General features: G+C 40.3%; 3 protein-coding genes across 5 annotated transcripts; 1 reads left to right on the forward strand and 2 right to left on the reverse strand.

The window, feature by feature from the left end:
* Nucleotides 1-669: 669 nt before the first annotated feature.
* Nucleotides 670-4,452, reverse strand: LOC143334856 (uncharacterized). 2 transcript variants are annotated; one of them, XM_076753794.1, is made up of 3 exons: nt 4,095-4,452; nt 3,681-3,805; nt 670-2,204 (listed from the first exon to the last, which is right to left on the reverse strand). In XM_076753794.1, the coding sequence occupies exons 1-3, from the start codon at nt 4,231-4,233 to the stop codon at nt 2,079-2,081; spliced, it is 390 nt and encodes a 129-aa protein (XP_076609909.1). In that variant the 5' UTR covers nt 4,234-4,452; the 3' UTR covers nt 670-2,078. The 2 variants fall into 2 exon arrangements, with proteins under 2 accessions (XP_076609909.1, XP_076609908.1); XM_076753793.1 differs by having other exon boundaries at nt 3,661-3,805; nt 4,095-4,434.
* A 919-nt stretch (nt 4,453-5,371) lies between these two features.
* atp6v1c1b (ATPase H+ transporting V1 subunit C1b) lies at nt 5,372-12,223 on the reverse strand. Its single transcript, XM_076755066.1, has 13 exons — nt 12,052-12,223; nt 10,683-10,863; nt 10,527-10,594; nt 10,351-10,436; nt 10,095-10,189; nt 9,895-9,986; nt 9,406-9,504; nt 9,101-9,169; nt 7,893-7,985; nt 7,300-7,393; nt 6,914-7,011; nt 6,565-6,688; nt 5,372-6,259 (listed from the first exon to the last, which is right to left on the reverse strand). The coding sequence occupies exons 2-13, from the start codon at nt 10,812-10,814 to the stop codon at nt 6,161-6,163; spliced, it is 1,149 nt and encodes a 382-aa protein (XP_076611181.1). The 5' UTR covers nt 10,815-10,863; nt 12,052-12,223; the 3' UTR covers nt 5,372-6,160.
* A 3,299-nt stretch (nt 12,224-15,522) lies between these two features.
* On the forward strand, nt 15,523-22,603 carry azin1b (antizyme inhibitor 1b). Of its 2 annotated transcripts, none has more exons than XM_076754358.1 (11): nt 15,523-15,708; nt 16,564-16,707; nt 17,218-17,416; nt 17,622-17,795; nt 18,048-18,220; nt 18,472-18,685; nt 18,827-18,901; nt 19,411-19,576; nt 19,860-19,969; nt 20,785-20,990; nt 21,093-22,603. In XM_076754358.1, exons 3-11 carry the CDS (start codon nt 17,315-17,317, stop codon nt 21,166-21,168), a joined length of 1,296 nt encoding a protein of 431 aa, XP_076610473.1. In that variant the 5' UTR covers nt 15,523-15,708; nt 16,564-16,707; nt 17,218-17,314; the 3' UTR covers nt 21,169-22,603. The 2 variants fall into 2 exon arrangements, with proteins under 2 accessions (XP_076610473.1, XP_076610474.1); XM_076754359.1 differs by having other exon boundaries at nt 16,585-16,707.
* Nucleotides 22,604-24,638: the final 2,035 nt, after the last annotated feature.

The following is a 24,638-nucleotide window of genomic DNA, read 5'->3' on the forward strand; positions in this document are numbered from 1 at the left end:
ATAGTAAGGAGCCTAATTTTGCTTTTGAAACTTTAACGGTTAACACCAAGTTTGTAGGACTTTTACTTGGTATTGGGTATATTATTTACTATAATATTGCTCCATATAAGTAATTAAAGGATCCTTATATTTCTTTCATCATTGCCTATCATTAATATCAAGCTGTGCTTCTCACTTTGGAAAGTGGGGTGTTCCCTTTACTTCTCATCTAGCTAAACACATTTTGTTTACCAGAGCTCCATCTCCTGCTGACTGAGTATAACTCACGTTTGATTATCAAGATTTTTATGCCAGTGTATTGAACATAATTTTCATCAACTGTTCATCTTATCATATTACATTATCAGAATTGAAAGACAAATGGCTGCCATCTAATGACTAATTGATGTAATTAAGTCACAAATTATTAATATTTCACTGCCAACAATTTAAAGAAAATTATTACATAATGGTTAGAGTTGCACAGGCTTTTTGTCAATCTAATATGTCTACAAATTTTCTGTAGGGGTTTGAACCTACAGTGAATAAATAAACACATGCAAACTTAACTGATTTTGCTTAAATAGACTTTCTTGTAGTAGGCCTAGTAGTAGTGATAGTAAACAGATAACATTACTGTAATCAACTCATGTGATTGTGGACTTGATAAAGGACAATAAGAGAATATCTAAAAGTATTAAACAAGGTTTTTAAGGTATATAGAAACACATCCATGAATTAACAGAAAATGAGCAAGATACTGGTCTACTAATGTAGGCTGATTAATTCTGCTGTACTAACAAGAAATGACTGCACATATCACTTCATCCTTCACAATTTAAGAAGCTGATGACAATTTTAATTCAAACAATAAAAAACGTGGCAGATTCTGTGTCTTAAAATGTTGTTTTCCATCACAAAAGTTAGCCTGTATGCATTTCAAATCCTGACAAGCAACACTTATCACAAGCATTAAGGTTAGGCCAGACTCTGAATTTAATATAGACTGCCTTTCAATTAGTCTACAGCAAAGCTGACCTCTATTAAACGATCAGTTTTCTTAAAGTGGTTGTCATTTACAATCCTCCTGAGGCCTTCAATTAGTAAGACGCCAGCTAATCAACAACACCATCTGCTGGCCATAAATCTCACTGTCCCGCTGTCCCATCCTCAATCACCCAAATTTATGTGGAGTTTTTCTATTTTCAGAAGTACCAGGCAAAATCTTTTATTTCAGGCAGCTTGATTTCAAGAATGTTTGGCCAGAGACATTTTGTCCCAATGCAGAATTAGTCTGAGACTGATCATACATGCAGATCAGTGTAAGCCACATTAAAGACACATCATAATAAAGGGTAACATCATATAACACAAAAGAAGATAACAGAAATGGAGAACACATAATACTGAATAAAGTTAAAGAGAAAAAAAGAGAAAACAGGAGCAGTTCAGATCAAGATGAATCGTAGGCACATGCGGGTGTGTTTGTTTCTTTATCTTGCAGAGGCTGGAAAAGACAGTCTTTAGCCTTCAAGCTTCAAACCTCCACATCTTAATTCCTAAACAGCACTTCAGGGACTTCTGAAATGAAAATCGTTTACAGCATTCACTGAGGTTCAACAGCATCATCATTGGTTCCCACACTGTTTCTCATCCACAACAAAAGGAAAATACTTGCACAAAGAACTGAAGCAGATTCTTTAGGAAGGCCCCACACAGAAAACATTTGATGTGCAGATTGTGATTATCATGTGCATATGGGACAGTCTGTTCTTGTTTTCTTAAAATTGGCTTAGCACAGTGACACGTTCCCTGACCGGCACCATAAGCATGGGAGAAAAGCATGGTGGAGGGCGTGAACACTGTTTTTCACCCACTCTCTGCTTCACACATGCATTTGCAATGGCACAACAAAGATGAAGCATCCCGAGATCTTTGGATGGAGACATATGCAGGTGCTGATGTTGTAAAGCACTGAGATCAATAGCCAAGATCTTGCAAAAGTCACTCGCGAACATCATCCACACAGTAAATCACCATCCCATCTTCTGGTGAACTGCTCACAGCTCCATCCATCTTCGCAAAGTCTTGGCTCGTCTTCATCTTTCATCACACGCATTCCCAGGTTCAGCGTCTCCACTGCCGTTGGTATTGATGGGCTGCCCATCCTTAGCCAAAGCGCTGGCCTCCTTTGATGCCCTCCTTTTCGAGTCACGAGTGGTTTGCTGTGGAGAGATGCAAGATTTTTCAATGTCACGTCATTTAAATGTCACCACGCTGGACATAGAGCGAGTGGGCATAGACGTCCAACTGAGACATGAGTCACTGAGGCTCTGCCCATGAGTGCAAGGTTAAATAAATTGTTGTTCCTGAGTTGCAGAAAATATAATTTCTTGGGTCAGAGGAATTGATTTTTCAGATCTTTCTGAATGTTAAGTGAGTTCTGTAAAGAGCAAAAGAAACATTTGCAACTCAGTCCTCAATTACAGATAACCAACTGAATTTAAAACAAGTGTCCACTCGGTGTCATCTGTCTGCCTCTTTCTAACCGCTATTCATCAGCATTAAAGCCCATGAATTTGTATTCAGAGCAGACAACGGTGTCTGCACTCAAAGTTTCTTTCGTGCAGTTAGCTCTCAAGACAAAAGATTAGGCAGAAAGTTTCATACTCTATGCAACAATAAAGGCACATAAAACTAATTATTTTCACGATCTATTAATTATATTTTATAAATGACTTTTTTTTTAATAAAATGTAAGGCAATAGTGAAAACTATCCGTTATAATTTCCCACCTTTAAAGTCCTTTTTTTTGTCTGATCAAGGCCAAAATACAGAGACATTCACTTAAGTTCACTAATTGACTGAGAGGTGACAGCCCACACCCTCATTTAGGGCTCCAATTAATTACATTTTTTTAAATTTATTATTATTAATAAATCTACTTATTTTTGCATGTAACTATTTAGTCAATAAAATGTCAGTAAATAGTGAAAACTGTCCATCACAAGTTCCAAGACCCCTGGGTGACATCTCTGATTTGCTCCTGATGCTTGATTAACAGCCCAAAACCCAAATATATTCAGCTTCCTGTCATGTATGAAAAAGAAAGAGCAGCAAATCCACACATTTCATCAAAATACGTAGTACACAGCCGGGATATAGTATACAGTGACACTGTATGAAGTGTAGATACTGTGTGGTTGTAGTCCAGGTCGGACCTGTGAATAATACTGTTGCTCATCTTTGTCTGTGCCAGTCTATATTTGTATCTTCCTGAAAATGTTGCCTGTAGATTTAAACTATAATCACATCTCTGTAAACGTATTTCACAGAGTTCATCTTGCAACCATCATCTCAGATTATATATCTGCCGTTCGTCCTTCCTTTCCTAGAGCCTTTGTGTTTTCTGCATCAGTCACTTGGAATAGTCTGCAAAAAGGGAGTTAAATTGAGAAATTTGAGATATCTTTCTTATCCTTGTAAGTATCGCTATCTTTAAACTTTTGTTTCATCTGTTGCCTTATCTTGATTTGTAATGCATGCAACTTTTTATGGTGCCATCTTGGGCAACCTGGCAGGAGGACTATCTGCATATGACAAGTGACATCCTGTATGTGAACATGCGTGCAAAGACAGAGGCTGTTGGTGTTCATATTTAACAGTCAGATATGCCAATACCTGCTACCAGTGACACCTACATCGCTCAGGGAGCGTCTGGGTCTCCTCTGGTGGTTGGAGCCAGTGGATGTGAGGGCCTGCTTCCCACACTGGGTGCCTGTGTTCACCATCCTCTTCTCCCTCAGACTGGCCTCCAGAGCTTTACCTTTGGAGGACAGTTAAGAGCTTTAGTTATCAACTGAAACACAACCAGATTCCTGAATTCATTCAACATGAAGGCGATGGCAGAGATGGAATTAAACTGATATGTCAAGGAGTTGACAGCTGTTTTTTTGTGTTTTGAGAGCTTCCTTTAGCTCTCTTGTGAACCCTATTTGCACTGTCTTATCATTTTTGCATTAAAGGAGCTTGCATTTTGGCCTTTGGGACATGCAATGAGGAATCTAGGACTCACTAGTTAAGACAGACCAAAAAAAGACGACGAAGGCTCTTACTGTTGGGCACTGGTAAAGAGGTCTCTACGTCCGTGTTGGTGAGCCACGTCGATTCCGTTTCTCTGGTCCAGCTCTCATGATACCTCGGCTCGATGATCGCGTCCGCCCGACTCCCTCCACAACCCATCGGGAAAATCATCCACGGCGGGCGCAGCTGACGCGGGCTAAACACGGCTCGGCTCGTCTCACAGCAGCCGCAGCATCCTCCCCGGATCTCTACTGCAGCTCCATCCGTGTTTCCGTTTCCATCGCCAGTCCTAGCTGATGCTGCTGCTGCTGCTGCTGCCGCTGGAGGTGGAGGTTGACGCTGCTCTCCACAGACAGCAGCTGACCAGCAGAAACACACACCAGAGATACCTGCGTCATCCAGAGAGGAGGAGAGGGGAGTTAAGAGTGCATCCAGTCTGACCGCTGATTGGCTGTGAGGGAAATCATCTCCAGCTACTCTCACCATCATCATCATCATCATCATCATCATCATTGTTCTCGTCATCATCATGCAAATATGCACTAATAGGCTACCAATCAAAATCATTGGGCTCCTTACTTTAGGCTCCCCTGTTCAACATTTAGAAGCAGTATATTAACACTTAATGTTTAGTAACACAAAGAATATTTTAAATTGTTTTTGTCAACAGTTAACTGACGCTAAGACAACGCATTTTATATTATTACAACCTTCACACTTAGTTAATCCTTTACTTAAGTAGAAGTAGGTAAATTCCACACTGTGAAGATACTCCACTACATGTAAAAGTCCTGCTTTCACAACCGAGGTATTATCACCTAAATGTACGCAAAGTATCCAAAGCAAAAGTACTCACTACGTAATCAGTGGGCTATAAAGCAGGCTACAAAATTTGTTTCACTTTACTTTCTCAAGTAAAGTAAAAGCACTTTGTTCAGAAAACATGACTAAAAACAAGTTGTGGGTTGCCAAGTTCTAAAACAACCTTAATGACTGCATTGCATTGTGAATTGTAAGAAAAATCCATTTATTTTTCTCAAGATGTTCTGCAAACCTTTTCCAGACATGTTTTTTTTACGGTCCATCGGAGCAGTCAATCTCCTGATTGATCAGAGCTGAAACAAGTGTGGAGGAGGAGAAACACCAGCCAGGGGATTTTCCAGTTGCTCTTATTAATGGCTGATAAGTGATCCATTATTTAGAATTTCTCAGCCATTAATAAACCCATTATAAAGGATTTAGATGTTGGTTTATATCAGAGAAGGTTTGTAAATGTTATTCTGCAGTTAAAAAGCACAGTGAGCCAAAGTCAAGTACATTTCATATAGAGTATTTATTTTTCACATTTATTTTAAATATGTGGTTCAATTTTCAGTTGTACTGACGATACAGTATTTGCACATAGACCTATACTTACTTTTTCTCAAACTGCTTAATATACAGATAATATAGAAGCATACAATCAGCAAACATATTGCTTCTTGAGACTGTAAAATGACACTGTCTCAGTATTTCACAGGATTAGAGCTTGAGTGGGGTCGACATCTACTTGTAAACAGACATTCCTCACAAGGAGCTAAAAACACATCACTTTCAAAAACTGAACAAACAAAAACATGTTCACTGATTTTAGAGGCCATAAATAAATACTGTATTTAACATACATTAAGTTTTTTTCCTCATTTCCCCCGACATGTGTCCCGTATTTGTTGCTTTAAATAAAGTATGATGACAGGAAGAATAAACAACAATAAAAATGCAGCATTTTTACACGTCCTTTGACACCACGAAGGAATGTCAACCATTTTGGTTGAAGCAAACTGGGAATGGACCAACTTTTACAACATGGTACAAAGAGGAAGTGACGTCAAAGAAAACGGGCCATATTTTTGTCTTAGGAGAGACGTTGGACAACTTATTCGATATGGACCCGGGAATGTACCAGGAACAGGAAGGAGGGAAAGAGGGACGAGAACACAGAAGATGGAAAAACAGGACAAACAAGGTGGGAAATAAATTAAAGCTTGGGGACGTGAACATGTCACATCAGAACACTACAGAACACAATGAGAGCGAGATGAAGATGATGGCAATGTATCTAAACTTTGAAGTCCAGCAGGTTGCAGTCGATCTTGTAGTAAACATAGGGGTAGTACTCCTGCTGGCTCAGGTTCAGTCCTGGGATGTCCATAGAGGCCTGCAGGCACAGCAGAGAGGCAGAAATACACACACATAATTCTTGTCAGTATCTTTTGGTGCACCAAATAAAGAATGGATTTACAAGCCTACAAGGCTTCTTTCCCTTGCATGAGGACTGAGCCAGGTTTTTTCGGGGCTTCTGAAGGAAATATACTTTCAATTTCACGAACGACTGTTCACAAAAAGCACTTGGGACGCCTGACCCAAAACACAAACTGATAAGATATAGAAAATCAAGCAAAATCAGTTAAAAACAACAGTGAACAGTTGTGAAAATGTGTGTTTAACAGGCCTCAGACTCACATCAATGATGGCAGCGCTGCTGTCCAGGTGTTTGTACAGGTCGTACAGCACCTCCCTCAGCTTCTTCATGTTTTTCTTGTTGGGCTGGAGCAGCATGGCCTGGAAGTTCACTGGCAGCCCATATCTATGAAGCACAACAAGTCTGTCAGGCCCTCTTTTAACACATGATATGTTCTGTTGCACAAGAAATCATCCCATGCACATGTTAACAAGGTTAAAACCCTGATTTTCATCTGAGCGGATGTATGGATGATTGCACAGACGATTGGAAAACCTAAAACTCGTTGTTGCTTAAGCTCAGAGAGAGTAGCGGGCTGATGAAGTCGCCGCTGGGTCTTCACTTGCTCACCTCAGTACTGACTCCACAAACACACGCAGAGCTTTTATGTGAATCCACGCAATGAAGGCTTCACTGAAATTCACTTTCAGCCATCGAACCAAAGGCCCCTGGGTGAACGGAAACAGCATTTTAATCATTTCTGATATAGATAACGTGTCAACTTACTGAAATCAAGCATTCCTATTGTGCAGGTTTGGTTTTTGTTTTATTAAATTTCCTGATGAATTATCAGTAAGCATAATGATAATATAAATTATCACTGGTTTCAGTCTTTCGGCCATTATTAAAGATGAGTTGCAGGGCCGTGTATGTAAAATAAACATACTTCTGAAGCCAAATTAAGCGTTGCATTTTTCGCTTCTTAACCCCCTAACAGCAGAAAACAGCAGCCGTACAAACTGTTTCTTCTTGTCAGTGGACAAACGCGTCATCTCTTCTTTGTCTGCCTTCATCTCCTCCTCATTGTACTGGAAATCACGCACTGTAAACCTAAGGCAGGACACACAGCAGAGAGCTGGCAGTCAGCTGTCAGCAAACACACACACACACACCCACACACACACACACACTCACGTGCACTCCTGAAAATGGGCCACACGCAAACACACAGACACATATAAATAAACACACACAATGAGATCCCTCTGTCATGCTAATTGGAGTGACTGTCGAGGGCCAACAAAATTAGGTTTGTTACAGCATCTTTTTTTAGAGCCTAACACGCCAGTTCCTGCCTTCACAAATAGGTCGCCTACTTCAATCATGAGGTTTATAACTGCTATTTGGCTGAGGTTGATTTCCCAAAGGACAAATAAACATCGTTCATGGAAAAACACAAAGCAAAAAAATATAATCCACAGCTCAAAACAAAGCCCAAAATTGCAACGCAGCTCAAGTGGACCTCTTGAGAAATCATCTAATAGGCTTCATGCATTTAGTCTTTGGACAGCTTATATTTCTATGGTCAAAGTGAGAGGGAATAATTTACTTGTTTTCTCTGGCCTTGTGCTTGAAGTCGTCTATGGCCTTCCTGAAGAGCGTGACGCTGAACAGGCCACTGTCGTTGTCTTCAAACAGCAGCCTGGAGGAGATAGGAGACAACCAATCAACACGAGAGCTGTATACACACACTGTGATTGACACATTCCAGCAGCTTTTCAAAGAAATGGGCACGGTATTAGCTTCTACTTAATGCTTTTTACCGCAGCACATCTATTTGACAGCTTTCTGATTCAGATTATTCATATAAAACATAATCAGCCACTACCCAGCAGTACATAAAGCAGTTAAAATTAGCCCCACCTTTACTAGCTGCAACATAAGTGCTGCATCAATAAATATAAACCAATAGTCCAATGTATATTAATGTGAAAATCGCTCATCACACGGGCACTTTTGTATTGCAATATTGACATATATTGTGGTACAGAAAATCTTTTTTAATTAAGAAACCATTTATGTAAAATAAAGTCTGGGAAAGTCTGATGCTACTTAATAATATAGTGTCACCAGCTCCTTCCTCTCAGTCACCAATGGAGCAAAAATGACAAGATCCCTCACTGGCTTCCCACTCAGAAAGTATCTGCAATTAAGGATCAATTCCTCAATACCAATCGATCTGTTGCGGGCTTTGAATGCAGCTGCTGACAACGAATGATCAATGAATCAATCACAAAAAGATTCTCAGTTAAGGACAACTTCCCCTGCCCAGGTGGCTCCGACACACGACGCTGCCATATCTGCTCTGGAAACACAGGTTGCTAGGTTACCACACCACACTGAGCCGTGTCCGTCCAAAAGCCCGAACATAACGCCTCAAATCATCTGGCCTCATTGGCAAAAGGTCAGTTGCCTTTGACAGCCACATGCTGTTTTCTGTCCTAATAAGAGTCAATTGCTTTTCACAGGTCAACCATGAAACGACTCTTATCAGTCGAGCAAGAGGCTAAAGCAGCAGGAGAGGACATGAGGTTGACAAAGTGAGAGTGCAAAGTGAGGCGCTTTTCAAGAAAATACAACAGCGTTCAAAAGATAAAACTTTTGGTCTGTGCCGGCACATTACAAATGTTTTATACGTGTCTGTATGTGACACACTGACATCTACGAAAAATACTGATATAGAGTAAAATTGTCTTCCTGTGGTTGATCACTAAAACTTGGTTAAAGAAATGCACTGAATCGTGTACTTATGCTTACTTAGTGGAGCGTGGCACCACCATTTCTGCCAGGGTTTCATACGTCTTCTGCCAGTCTGCATAGCCTGTCCTGGTGAGAGAAAGATAACAGCAACGTGTTTGACATCGAAAAATGTATGAATGAATAATTAAATTATTAAAACAAAATAAATGAGGCAAACATTTCTGCAGAATGGAAATCAGATTTCAGACTCTTTCAGTGCAGCTGGAGTCAGGACAAAACCATCATATCCGCTATGGACACAATGACACGAGAAGTGAGAATTCCTACCTTGGCTATATAGATACTGATGTCGGCATACTTACTTTGGGACAACCACCAGCATGGTAATCAGGTACTCTGAGTCCAGTACAAAGTCCTCTTTCTTCACTATGTCAGCCAAACTCCTGGTCAACAAGCTCCCCCTAAAGGATGACACGTGCAGTTCAGATTGTCAGACAACAAGTCCACATAAAGTTCTGTACAAACTGAACCAAACTACGCCTAATATTTCAACGCCATCATCCTCAGTGATACACAGAGACGTGACGTTATGCAAAGGAGGCTGCAAATATCTACATTATGGTATGACCTAATGCAAAAAGTCTCATTCCTGTCCTTGTAACTGTCATGGATGATGTGCCTGTAAAGACCATTTTCTTACATTGTAATGGATTCACATAAAGGCCAGTATTATATATACATAATAGAAACAAACAAATTCCTAGTATGTGTAAAATTGTACTTGGCAATAAAGCTTTTTCTGATTTCTGATATATAATAATAAACATGTGTGTCAACATCACGTTACTCACGCATTCTTCCTCTCCAGGTTTTGCAGGTTTCCCTTCAGGTTGTTGTAGGCTGAAGCTCTGGCCTTCAGGTCGTTGTCTATCTGAGTGGCTTGCTAGAAACCGAGTAGGAGAAGATGAACACTACAGGTATATATATATGTGTGTGTATATGTGTACACATACAGCAGATCAGTAATCAAACAACAGACTTTCCAACATACCTTGGAGATGATCTCAGAGATGTTTTTCAGCGACTGTTTGATTGGATACTTAGCCATGTCCCACTGAAATCTGGTGATATAGGTGACCAGGTCAACTGTTGAAAGTAAAAAAATAAAGTAATCAGGATTAGTCCATTTCCATAGGCTTTGACGATCTGTATGCATCAGGTCTTTCTTAGAAGTCTTATCAGCAACTTCGCGCTGGCTTTTGTATTCTACCACCTCCTCCACCTCCGGTCTGAATCCTGATGATTACCTCCATTAGCGAGCAGATTCTCCTGGACTTTGTCTCGGCTGTCCTCCAGAACATCGGCCATGTACTGAGCGACCTTCTTCACCACACTGTAATGCACATGGGGTGAGGAGAGGCGTTAAGAGACCGACACAAGGGGTCAGAAATAAACAACAACAGATGTTGACTGCAAAGTTTACCTTTCCACAAAAGTGTCCAGTTTCGCAAGTTCATCCGACAGACCCACTAAGACGTCTAGTGTCCCGACCTGCAAGAGACAAAACACACAAATATTAACTACAACAGCTACTCGTGGGTGGATTCCCTGTGGTGGGGCATACGGATGACAGTTGAACCTTGAGATCAGGGATGTTGAACTTGTTGTTGTTGGACAGATTGTTCGTGCGTGTGGTGGCCACCATCAGCTTGTCCCAGGTCTGCTGGCACGTCTTCTCCCCCGGCGCAGAGATCAACCAGAATTCTGTCATGGCTGCTGGTGAGAGGTTTTTCTGCTGGGCCTCTGAGGTGAGGAAGTCACTGAGGATACAGTAAGAGAAAGGTTGTGACTGCAGATATCAGAGTTTTAGGGATAGATGATGATGATATGTACTGTGATGCCTTGCTATATAAACTACAACTGTATATAAAAAGATTTGGAATCAGCTCCTCCTCATATGGCTACAACATCAGAATGATGCTTACTGTTAATGCATTAGTAAAAATAATTCAATGATATATATGATACTGTAAAACCCTGAGAGGAACCATTTTGCATAACTTTCACTTTTGATACTTAAATTTATTTTAGTGATGATACTTGAATGCTGGACTTTTGTACAACCCCGTTTCCAAAAAATTTGTAGCATGTAGCATTTGTATCAAATGTTGCAGTGAACCCCTCCTCACCTTTACTTCAGAAAGACTCTTTTTATACCCAATCATGTCACTGACCTGCTGCCACTTAATCTAATCAATTGTGTGTTTCCTTTTGGCATTTCACAACTTTTCCAGTCTTTTCTTACCAGTGTATAACAAAAAACAAACAAAAAAACAATGAAATTTCTCAGTTGCAACATTTGATATGTTGTTTTTCTGCTTTTTCAATTAAATATGGGGTTTGCAAATCCTCAAATTCTGTTTCCATTTACGTTTTACACAACGTCCCAACTTTTTGGGGCAATGAGGTTGTATTCGTACTTTCACATTAAGCCATTACTAATTTTGCTGAAGGGTATGAGTACCACTGCTGCTTAAAGGATAAATAGGCTGTACTGAGGAGTAAATGTGCCTACATGAGTCAGAGTCACATTATAAAGTTATCTGTTCCTCTTTCGCCTCTGATTCATGAACTTCCTCACATTTCCCCATAGCTGTAATATGGACACTAGACACACACTGGTTGATTGCATCAGTAAAGCCCAGTAAAGACAGACAGGTCCCCATGTCTGCTGATTGACTGTCATATGATCAGTTTCTGCTCTGTAGCAGACATGCTAAATACTGGCCCTCTTCTTCACGAAACACCAAGGGCATGACATGACTAAGAACTGCTGCTCTTTAGATTTGATTTGGTGATCATTGCCGAATAAAAAAACCGTGACAGACAGCAAAATGAACCTGGTTCATACATGGTTAAATTATGTGTTAGCTTGCTGCTGACACGAGCTTGTTTGCATTGCAGTCCCACGCTGTCACGACGTCAATAATCTGCATTTCCGTACTTACCGATGTGTTTAATAGCTTGAATATTTTGGTCCACAGGTCCACACGGTGTAATTCAGTTAAGTATTGGCAGCTTCCCATACATAGCGCATATAATCGCAGGTTTTCGACTCAATGGTCCTTCAACAGAGCATCTCACTCAGTCAGCTGATCAGGACAGTTAATGTGCGCCTGCGCAAAGGCTACTGCGCAGTATGTATCTGACAAGTCGTGACGTTCAGGTCTCACTATAAAGTAAGAAATCGCAGCTGTAAAGTGGCTCGAAGACGTTGAAAACGTTGGTTGTATTTAAAACAGCAAACAGACATATCTGCATATTGACTCAGCTACAACACATGAACACCACATGTGTCTTAGACTGTGTTAAATTCAGTATTTAATATACGCAAATTTGCAGTGAGGCAGAGTTTGCTAACGTTAACTGTTAACGTTAGCTAAATATAATCTAACGCTAGCTAGCATACATGGTTAAAACAGATCAATGACATGCATAGATTAGCTAAAAGCTACGTCATTAGCACAATTAATTGAGACAGTTGGTTTAAAGTGATGGAAAAATGTTTAAAATAGTTTTAAGCAATGGGTAATTGCTTAACAGCTAAACGTAATGGATTAATGAAATAGTTTGAAATAGTTCGCTATAAGTAATGGATATATGGTTAACTAATAGTAATGTTAATTGCTAAACGGTTGAAATATGTAGCTGAAAGTATTGAATTGATTATTATATTAGCTAAAAGTACTGGATAAGTAGTTGAAATATTGGCTGAAAGTAAGTAATAAGTGGTTTAAACGTCCAGCTTCTGTCACTCCAAGTGGTAGTAGTGGTAATGTCAAGTGTTTTTTGGCTGTAGCTGCTGCTTTGTTAACTTATAGAAAGATAGTGGTATTAATTTTTAGCCTACAGCAGTGGTAGGATCGAAATGAGAAAATGCATTTATATTGTCTAGATAAGTTTTGCCAACTGTTTGATAACTTTCCCTTCACCAGGTATAATTCTCTCGCATTCCTTGAAATTACGATTAATTAGAGCTGCATCAATTTGATAAAATAGTAATCTCAGTATTTCCGATAGTACTTAAAGGCAGCAAGGGTGTTTGTTTGGCAGCTCAGTCAGTATCTCTCAATATCGACCTCTTCTGGTAAGATTTAACTGCTACATTACTTAACAGCAGTGAACCAGTGTATATAACCTCACCAAGTCTTCACAGTTTTTATTTTGGATTTGTGGGAATGCTGGGGGTGTTGAGAATCGCTTATTTATGCTGTTGTTTGTTTGTATCTTTTACTTCTATATTCAGAATGAATTTCCTTCCTCAGGTCAGTGAAGGCATTTAACAGAACTCAGTGGATCTGAAGCACGAAATCTAATTTAGTCTTGTCCTGATGGACCCTGATGAGAACCTCGAAGCACATACTTGACTTTTTGACTTAACTTTATACCTACACTTTGTTGCATTGTTGATAGAAATTGTGAGGATACTAAACACAACATTATGTCTAATTGGAATAGTTATCAAAGCTTTGACTTTCTTTCATTTTTTGAGCATTCATTACTATAATTGTGCAGTCATAATCCAAAACTGTGTTATCTAAAACTGTAAAGAATGCATACATGACATGAAAGGCACTGAATTGTTTCAACAGAGACATTATGATATCTGGTGATAAACATCATGTTATTGACAGAACATGACTTCCTTAGATCACTTGCATGCACGCCTTGTTTTTATTGTCATCTGTCTGTGTTTATGGCTCTGTCAAACATTTTATCTGTTTCTTATATTGCACACAACTACATAAATAAACACTGACTTGACTATCCCTCTAGTCCCAAATTGATTTAGAGCACAGTTAAAAGTTAGCTAGGAATGCCTTATTTCTCAGAAATTAGAAAATGAAGGCCCAATTTGATTAGCTATTCCTTTCATTTGAACCTCAGGGTCATTAGCCTGACTGTACAGCATGAATCCATATGTTTAATCTAGTCGTTTGGTTTCTAAACATAGTTAAGAAGGCCAGACAGCTGAGAGCCTTCAAAATATCTATGTCAGAGTGCTTCCATATAGAACTTTCCTTGTTGTTTAGAAGCCAATATTTTCCAGGTCAAGCTGTTTTGTGAACACAGTGTTCTTTATTGTGTCTGCCATAAAACAAAGATAAGAGCTATTGCACATCCAAACAACTATAGGCACACAGATAAAGCCATACAGCATTTTGTTCCAGTGCTCCAGTCCTTCAACACAAGTCATACGACTAAGTGGCTGCACGCTGAGTTTTTGGGCTCATTTTGCCGTTAAGCAGTGTACTAAACTCCTGACCAGCATGCTTAATGAGATTAATTTTGAAAAAAGATTTTTTCTGGATTGCATAAAATATTCATCTTTCATGGCTGAAATGGGACTAGAAGTGAGTGTGACAAAGGCTTAAGGACTAATCAACAAATATTCAATAAGCTCTTGAATCGTAATAATCCCCCAGATTTGAGATACAAACAGAAACACAGTGTCAGAATAACCTGGATAGAGACATATTTTGTGTGTTCTGTCTGATCAAGTGAGTTCACGAAGGCTGTACAAAACAGTAATAACATGTAATTGACGGTGATTGTTGTCATTAGAAGGCTTTTGACCCACTAACTTTCTCAACCTCATAACTTTCCCAGCGATAAAGCCTGTGCTTAAGCTCACAAATGTCTTCAGTACTGATGAATGCTGTTTTGAAAAAAAGCAGGAATTAAAATATTGGCTTTGTATTCACTGAATGTCTATGAAAAGGACTGTATAACTCGTTAAATTAACATCAAAGTGGGCAAAGGGCCATATTATCATGGATGAAACACCTGCTGCCAGAATGCAACTTAAAGCATGTTAACGGTCTTTTAGCAATCTCAGACGGACAGGCTTGAAAAGAAGCTTAAAAAAGGAAAATACAAACACCCTCAGACCATCCATGAATTCCTGAGGGCGATTTTCATGTACCTTTATTTGTTTTAGATTTGTGGTGGACAAAGATGTTAGAAAAATAAGCACACAACAGCGATATACTGAACGAGAACCAAATATAAAAAAAAAATAGATAAATACTTAGCGAGTAAACAAGAAAATAAATACATTTTCAAATAAATGCAATAAATTCAAGAAAACAAACAAACACGCTAAACCATATCAACAATGAATGAACACATGACCTTATATCCAGGCAGTGATCTGTTACAGCTGGACTTGTACAACAGTAAATGTGTCTGAATTGGCCCATGAAGACAAAGAGCAGTGTCTTGGCCTGGTTCACTGAAACGAATGGCCATTTACGGAAAGTTTACGGTTATGTAATACCACATATCTACAGCGGCCTGTATGATACTCGGAAGTACATATTTGGTGCGGTCTCAAAAATGCTGAAAGCCCATTGGTGAAAGTGAACGTTAAGCCCCACCCCCAGGCCGTTGATTACCTTTTCCACTTCCTCCTGCTCGGCTTCAGTAGTTCTCCACCCATCAGCAGACAGAGAAGACGCTGTTCAACCGACGCTCGTCCCTTCGTCTAAACATATGGCAAAAGCAGCCCTCTTTCTTTCTTATATCGTTGTGCCCACTACTCTTTAAAAATTCCGCCGAAAAAGAGAAGACGATTTTCCAAAACATTCTGGCCGTTATCTCACGTAAGTAAAGCGAAATACTTCGGTTGAGTTCCTTGGATTCAGCAGGCGGACGTAACATGGCGGGCTGGTCTTTCTGCCGTCTTGCCGCACATGACAGACCGATTCATTTAATTCTGTGTTTTTGGCATGTCTTTGCGTTAGATTTAAACGTTTCAGTAAATTGTTAAGACACCTTAACACCTTAGTTTGGTGTTTGTCGCTGTGTTGTGTCAGTACCGAGGTTTGTTTGGGGGTTATTAGCTAAACACAGTGCTAACATGAGCTTCTTCCCTCGAAGCTCAACGTTAGCAGTCTGTCGTTGCCAGGAGTCTCTGAGCGGCACGTTCCCTCGCAATGGCGTTTCCTACGTTCACTGTAGCCGCACTTCCACGTTTTAAATGTATTTAACACTTAATAACATTCCTGTGCGATAGGGGTTCATGTTTTGTTTTGGTGACGCGTTGCAGTAATAATATCTTCATTTGTTAAGTCGCGGCACTGCTTGCTCAGTCATGTTTTATTCAGATACTTATCGCCTAACGTGGACTGGTTGTGTTTAAAAATAGACGTCTGAGATGAGGATTTGGTCAGAATTAATGTACGAGGTGTTTATTGGGTTAAAGGAAACAAGCCACGTAAACGAGCGCGAGAGTTGCTTAACGTATCGATTGTGTCGGTGAAATTTTGACCACGGTGGCAACAAATGTGAATCCATAGAGGATAGCGGTAAACTTTTTAATACCATGACATCAGTGTGACTGACAAGCCGAGCCATGGACGCTGCATCTGATGGATTACCACAGTGCTACATGACTTCCTTTAACGGTGTCCTTTCCTGTCTGTTCCTATCTAAAATTAACTGTATTGATTCCCCAGGGCTCCCCTGTCTCTGCACAGGTGTATGAGCGCTACCCAGAGGGTCTAGGGGCGGCTCTTTACCGGGAGCACTTTGACTTCAACGCTGAGCCACCTTGGGATCCTAGCTGATAGCGGGACAGGTCCATCTCCTGACTTGTCCATGTGAGTGACTCAGTGTCTCTTGTATACAGAATGACCCATGCTCACTTACACACACACACATGCAGCAAAGTCCAGGATCACTGTGCTCTGGATAGACTTTGACATATAAACCGTGGTGTGATTATTAAACATGTTTGTATTGAAGTTGAAGTATTATCAGAAGTCAAGAGATTTCAATGTAAACTCAATGAGAAGTATACACCTTTATTCCTCATACACATTTATTATTATAAAAGAAAGAATGTCATCTTTTGTTTTTTTGTTTTTGGAAAAAACAATCAGTGGGGTCATGAATGAATGGAGACATTTCACGTTTAGTCTTGGGTTCATAATGCACAGGTAATAGGATGTGTGTGTCAAAGTGTATTACACTTTTATGTATGTCTGTTGAGTTTAAACACTATGAATACTCTGGATACAAGTTCATCAGCCCTATGTCTCTGTGTTTCATTAGGTTGGTTACATGGTTATAAAAAAGGTAACCTTTTTGTCTCCCTCTCTTTTTTACAGTTTGTTGCATACCGGCAGGACCCCATTGGCTCAGTCGTGACCCCTTGACTTGCTTATCTGTTCTTTATGATTGTCGGCTTAGCGGAATACGGTTGAGATGAAAGGACTCGCTGACAAACCCAGCTACATCATTGAACTCCTGGATGGAGGAGTGACCCTTGAAGATGTCATTGACGAACACATCTGCGAGCAGGCTCTGGTCAGTTCAGCTTGCAGGCCTTTTAATAGCGACAGGTTGCAGTGGCAGAAATTCCCAAGATGATTCATATAGCTTTCGTGCTTTTATCTTTTTTTTTTTTTTTTTTTAATCTATTGTCCATGTCCATTAGCTAGATGTAATTTTAGTGTTTTGACCAGTTGCTTTGTGCACTCAGTGTAGCTGTCACTTCATCTTGTGTTCCCAGGTGGAGAAGAATGCATTTGTGGTTGGTGACCTTGGTGCCCTGATGCGGCAGCACCTGTGCTGGCAGAGCATAGTGCCACAGCTGCAGCCCTATTACCCAGTCAAGTGCAACAGCAGCCCAGCGGTCATCGAGGTGCTTGCCTCCTTGGGCCTGGGCTTCGTTTGTGCCAACAAGGTAAGCATGAAACTTCACAGAATCAAATTCAGATAGCTTTGATTATGTTTAATTTTTTAAACTGCACAGTGCCTCATCCTCTTATGAAAGCACTTGACATTTTGGGGCAATTACATTATAAGCACTCCATTTATTACTAGTCAGCTGATAACTGTTATCCTTTTGATTTATGGTACCTTTTTGATTGTTTTGATGGGGCTTTTATACATTGTTGCGTTAATTTCTCTAACATGTGTGTCCTCTTTCCTCCAGGCTGAAGTAAGCCTGGTGCTGGAGCATGGCGCACCACCAGAAAACATCATTCTGTCGGGTGTTTGCAAGCAAGTGGCACACATCAAGCACGCTGCCAAGAACAACATCCAACATCTTGTGTGCGAAAGTGAGGCAGAGTTGTCCAAGATTTCCCGCCTGCACCCCAATGCAAAGTAAGAGATCAAATTAAGCAGCAAAACAGTTTGCTGAGCTGCTTTAAATCCTCATGCATGTCTGTAAAACTGAAAAGGTGTCAATGTAGTTTCTGTTTTGACAGTGAAATACATTCACTTTGTCTTTGGGTTCAAAATGAAGAGAAAATTGGGAAAGCCTTCCTTAATGTCAGACTTCATTACCTTGCTTAGATGGATGTTTCATTCATGTTTTGATAACTGGCTGATGGGTTTTTTTTTGTCTCTTCTAGGTTGCTGCTGCAGTTGACCACCCAGGCCCATGCAGCTGAGACCAGCATGGCTTTTGGCTTCTCTCTGAAGAGCTGCCGGCACCTGCTGGAAGCGGCCAAGGAGCTGGGGGTCCAGGTGGTGGGAGTGACGTTTCACATCCCCAGCTCCTGCCAAGACCTGCAAGAAGCCTACACCCATGCATTGTCAGATGCCCGCTGTGTGTTTGACATGGGGGTAGGAAAATATCTTTGATTATAAAATGAGTCAGTAGGGATTCTGTAGATATAAGTCAACTCAAGATTTTTTCTCCCTTTATCCTCAGTGCCTTTTTATCTCATCTGTTATAACAACTGAGTGCTTGTTGTTTCTATTCAGGCGGATCTGGGCTTTAACATGAACATCCTGGACATTGGGGGTGGATTTACTGGCTCAGAGTTTCAGCTCAAACAGGTAAGTGGGAAACAGTTGGGGTGCTTTAATTAGGCTTATAGCTGAAACTTGTCACCAGTTGGCCCACGCCTTTAGTTTCTGTTTAATTTCATAGAAATCTTTAGAGAGCCTGTCAAATCACAAACAATGTACATGTTCTGCAATGACTTGGCTCAAAATGGAAATCCTAACTGAAGAACATAAGTTAAACTACACTTTCTACAAGTGCTATAGTTGGTGATACTTTTTTCTCTTTAGCCATCAGCAGATTAGCAAAGATATGAACAGTTAGCTTAAGGACATTTTCATTCATCTGGCTGGACAGTTAACACACAGCAGTGATGTGAAATGCCAGGACACGTGCACCTCTGGATGCTCTGCCATCTGTTTGCTGTTAACCCCAACGTCGCATCAGTTGCCTCTCACTAACATCATGTGTAAAGTAGTGGATTACTGCTTTAAGATCATTTAAGGGCTAAAGTCTGGAAACATCCTCAGAATGCATATTTGCTACAACTTTGTGTGTTCAGGTTGAGTCTGCAGTCAGGCCGCTGCTGGATGCTTACTTCAGCCCACTGTCCGGGGTACAAGTGTTGGCCCAGCCAGGCAACTTCTATGTGACCTCAGCTTTCAGCTTGGCTGTCAACGTGATCGGCAAAAAGGTGGTGACCCAGCACTGGGACAGCCTAGCTCAAGGTGAGTCACTGATTTCTCACAGAGGTTCTCTTTGTCCCCTGTAGTCCAGTTAAATCTCATTGTAATACCTGTGTCTGCACCCTGATTGTGAATATGTGCAGGTAATGGTATGCGGTCTTAAAAAAGACAATGGTTTCTGTTCTATTTTTTGTTCTGTCAAGGTTTTTTTTTACACTTGGGTGTTGCATAATCTTAACAAAAGCATCACTACCAAGTCTCCAGTTTGTAGATAATGCAGTATGTTCTATATATTCTGACATGCTCATCCGCTGAATTTACCCAGGTGAGAACAATGAAGACACAGAGTTCCTGTACTACATGAATGAGGGTGTTTATGGCCCATTCAGCCGCAAGCTGCTGGGAAACTCCATTGCTGCCCCATCAGTCCACAAGGTTAGTAGGCCTCCACTCAAGAGAGTCAACCCCATTCAGGGCTGAATGCAGCATCTGATAGCAGCTCTAGTTGAGAAGGGAAAGGGGGTCATGCATTATGAGTGTTTCAGGAAGCAGGATCAGAATTGCTGTAGTGAATTGTGTTGTCCCATTTAAAGACCCTTCTGACTTTCATACGAAACCGAAGTATTTAAACGTAGTGTTCGCTCGAGGTGTGACATTAATCAAAAAGGTTAATGGTGCCCCACAAAAAGCTGTTTGCTACCCAACTGTAGTTAATGATGCACCTCCTCTCCTCTGCTTTGTTTCCCTCACAATCTTAAAGTAACTAAAAGTGTTACCAACTGCACAACATGAAGTAAAACTGGAGCTGTACTTAACAATAATGAAACAGTTGATTAGAGACAGTCTGGGTAAGAGAAACAAAGATCGCAATTGATGTAGAGATTGTATTCTTGTACTTCAGGGCCGTTGTAATTCATTCCAAACAACCCAGATCCCCAGATAGGCTGAGAACTTATATTAGTTAGTTTACAGTGGTTGTCTATTTTTAGGTTGCTTCCTAGTTATTAAGCAAGTAGAGGTTGGGGGTGTCATTTTTAACATTCAAAGCTTCCACAGGAATACAGTTTGTAAATGATGATGTATCGGTTACTCTCATTGGTATTTTTACTGTGTAACATTTCACAGGCAGAGTATCATTTCACATGTGCAGTAGAGATGTTGCTAGCTTTGACAGAGGGTCTTGATCAGACAAAGAGCAATCCTCAACATTTCTGATTGTTTCTATTTTGATGACACTGTTCCGTCTCCAGCATGTGCTGTGTGCTGAGGAGGCGGTGTATCCTAGCAGCCTGTGGGGCCCGTCACTGGACCAGCTGGACCATGTGGTGGAGCGCTGCCTGCTCCCTGAGCTCAGTGTAGGAGACTGGCTTCTTTTCTCCAACATGGGAGGGTGCAGCCTGGAAGAGTTCAACTCCTCCCGGCTGCCCATCTACTACACTGTCTCCACCTCTGACTGGTGAGTGTGGAGTGATTTTTGCATGTGAAAGTTTCTCACAAATACAAATGTCTTAAGAATATGATGCTTTCAGAGAGAGCTGACGCTTGGTGTCACCCACAGGTACGAAATGCAGGAGGCTGGTGTGGCACTGGACAGTGTCATGAAGACTTTCTCCATGGTCCAGTACAGTGCATAACTACCCTCTGCCCCTGTCCCATAGTATATTGCACAGATCCTCCTTAGCCTCTGCTCTCACCATGTGAGAGGAGGGGTCAGCAAGGTATTTGGGACAAGGAGCTAAGTGTGGTCAACATTCCAGCCACCTTGGAAAATGCAGCGTCCTATTATTTCTTCCAGGAATTTGACTTTTTTTCTCTCTTTTTTTATGTATCGAAATTGAAAAAATTGGTTGTTCGATACCTCAGTAGTCTAAAAGCTTATCTTGAAGGTCTTCAGTTTTGCTCCTCCCTCTGATGGACTCTATGAATCTGTCAGCTAAAAGAACTGCAGCCCAAGCTCAAATGACATTATGCAACAAAATGGACGACTCTTTGGAGATGGGACCCCCCCAACACGTTTGGGGCGGTTTGTTTCCTAAATCAAATCCAGTTTACAAAATGTACAATTGATTTAATTCATCTTCTCTATTAATTACATGTTGACAGTCTTGTAAATCCTGTGTCTCTTCAACACCGATACATTCTGTCTATAGATGATTTTTGAAGTGTTTCAAAGAATCATTGCCTCGTGTGGATTCTGTACTTAAGACCCCTCACTTTGCATAGTTTAAATGAAATTATGACTGATGTAACCTCTTTCTTTATTGCAGCTCACCTCAATGCATTTTTATTTATTGGATTCAGATATTACTGGGGCATATTCAAAGCTCCATCTTTAAGTGTGTTTTGCCCAGGTATTATGCTGTGGCCCATCTAACAGTGTTCTCCTGATAAGATATTGATGTGTTTTTTAACACTACATGGATTAAGTGTGCTGTGATTGCCATTTGTGACCTCAGTGGTTTCCCTTTACTCAAAAGGCATGATACACCTTAATGCACTCCTTGCCTTGAATAGAAAGGGGTTAATCTGGTTTAAGGTGCACAAAATCTTTTGTAGGTTCAAGAAATACTGTGACATTTAACAATGCAGCCCTGGTTTTTCAGATCTTCGTACTGTCTCTCACCAAGGGATTGGTCCTTGTTGTCCTAGATCTGAAAAACCAGCAAGGGAGCGATTTCTGAGAAGTACTCAAACGTAAATGATCTGTAGGTGGCAGATGTGGGCTTAACATGTCTGTCAAGTGAAAGACATGCTAGTTGTACACAGACCTCTCTGAGGCAGCGCTAATGACACATGACATGCCAGACTTTTCCTCATGTCTCTCTGAAGCTTTGAGGGACATAATGCACAGTCTCATGTACAGTTTAATTTCTCATGTCAAATAATATTAAAGATGACCTGACATAACTGCAGTTTTTAAAGAATCCTGCCCTTGTGTGTTACAAATGACTAATGTGTTAATTACTTGCTTGTCTAAGGCACTAATGGACCATAGCCTGTTTTTGACTGTAAATTGTGCTTGTTAAAGTAATGAAAGTGATTAATTTAATACATTTCTGACTGAAATCATCTGTCTCGTGTATGTGTGATCTTTGGAACCATTTAGATTCCAACATGTGTTCTTGATGAAATATTCAATGTTGGCCAACATAATTGAGAACCACGTGTTTCTGATCCACTGTGGGTCTACTGTGTGTTCTGGTTGTACAATAGTTAAATGTTCTGGAAACAATCTGTAATCCAGATTTAGGGCTGCCAGCAACGAGATCGTACTTCCTGCTATAACCAGTGAAAATAGTAAACATCTACTTCAGCATCACAGCCATTAAAGTAGGGTGATGTTATTTCTATATCCTTTTTACTTGGACACCACAATATAATTGTATTAACAAAGCTCACAGCACAGAAATAAGAAACAAAATTTCTGTGTTGATGGTGCTGGCTGATATTTCTGTTGTGCTCAGTGGTTATGGCTTTTAATTCAGCTGGCCTTTACACTGGTGGAGTATTTTAATGATGTTTTAAATTCTAGTACAATTGCCCCAAAGACAAAAGTTAGTCCACCTTGTAATATTCATCAGTGTAGTTGGATATATTACAAGATTAGCAGAGCATTACAGGATTGAAAAAGTGCATTTAATCAGTGGAATCACGTGCTGCTGTGTTCTGTTGTAATGAATTGGATTTGATGACTGTTTCTTTGGTGCTGTATGTGAGAGCAGACATTATATTGGAGACATTATAGCTCCAATAAGTGTCTCATGTTAAAGTGTTCAGTAGAGGTGAGTCATGTTAATTAGATTAAAAGTAAGACAAATAGATTAGTGGAGCATTTACACACTTTCCGTTTGCCTCTCACTGCATGTCAGCATGGTCAGAAAGTTTGTTACAGTGTATAAAGAGCATAGATGGACATAAAAACAGATAAAAAATGAAAAATAGTAATAAAGACCATGCATAAAACCACAAAAACAAGGTAAAAATAGAGTAGAATAAGACTAAAAATCTGAAGTCCATGAGAACGAAGCTCTAAATGAACTCTCTGCTTTCTGTGATTCTTAGACAAAAACAGTATTTTTCCTTCTCTACAGATACTGATTCTCCACAGGTCTTGATTGCACTGAAGCAGGCATTTCACAGCCGCCTCAGAATCTTCTCATGGATGTAATCTCACTGTGGGTCTTATCTGCCTATAGAGCACGACCCAGTGTTGCCCCAGAGACCATCGTAAGTCTTCATTCACATAGAGTAGAAAAGGGGTGAAAATATCAATAAGGATAAAGCAACAAATCACAGCATAAAACAATAAAATATAGGTGAAATAGATTACATAGAATACATAAAATCAAATAAAATACATTTTAAAAGAAGTGCAGCACTGCATAAGAGTGAGGCAAAGCACAAAAGTTTCAGATTTTCACAGTAATAACACGGCAGACATCTTACTCGTCTGCCAGGACCAAAGCACACACGAACACAGCATACACACACATAGACTTTGCAATTATGAGGTTACGACACAGAGGTGATAGATTTGAAACTAGATGATCGAGGAGCAACTCTCTTGATTCGCTGCCTGTTCAGTTTGACTGAGCAGCATGAATGAAGTCTGAAGTGGCTCATTCTGATTGGTGGCTCACTGATTGGTTTAATCAAATAACCTTGTGTTGATTTGACAAGAGGGAATCTCCCAGTGAAAAATCCCCTTTGCTTTCTTCTCTAATGGGTTGAGAGATTATGTCATTGAACTCGGTCGTCTTTCAGCAGTGTTACCTTTGGGATGGGATGCCCCAGTGCAATCAGCTGCAGAACAGCCATCATGGATGTTGGCGCTTTACTGTCCTATGTCGTTCAGACTTTAAGAAGTTAAGATTTGAAAGATGAGAAAGGTGTCATATGTGAGGGAACTGTAGTGGATGGTATTAACATCTGGGCTCGTGGTTCTGCGTAATCAAATGATTCGATGGTCAAAAATGGTCCACTACGCAAGAAATAACAGGTCACGAGTTCTCGATGAAGAAGCATTAGACTGTGGCAACATCACAATGTCACTTTGATGAATTGTCAATGTTTCCAAACAAACTCACTTTTGTTCGTAAAGGTT

The sequence above is a fragment of the Chaetodon auriga genome, chromosome 17, assembly GCF_051107435.1.
Source record: "Chaetodon auriga isolate fChaAug3 chromosome 17, fChaAug3.hap1, whole genome shotgun sequence".
Taxonomy (NCBI): Eukaryota; Metazoa; Chordata; class Actinopteri; order Chaetodontiformes; family Chaetodontidae; genus Chaetodon; species Chaetodon auriga.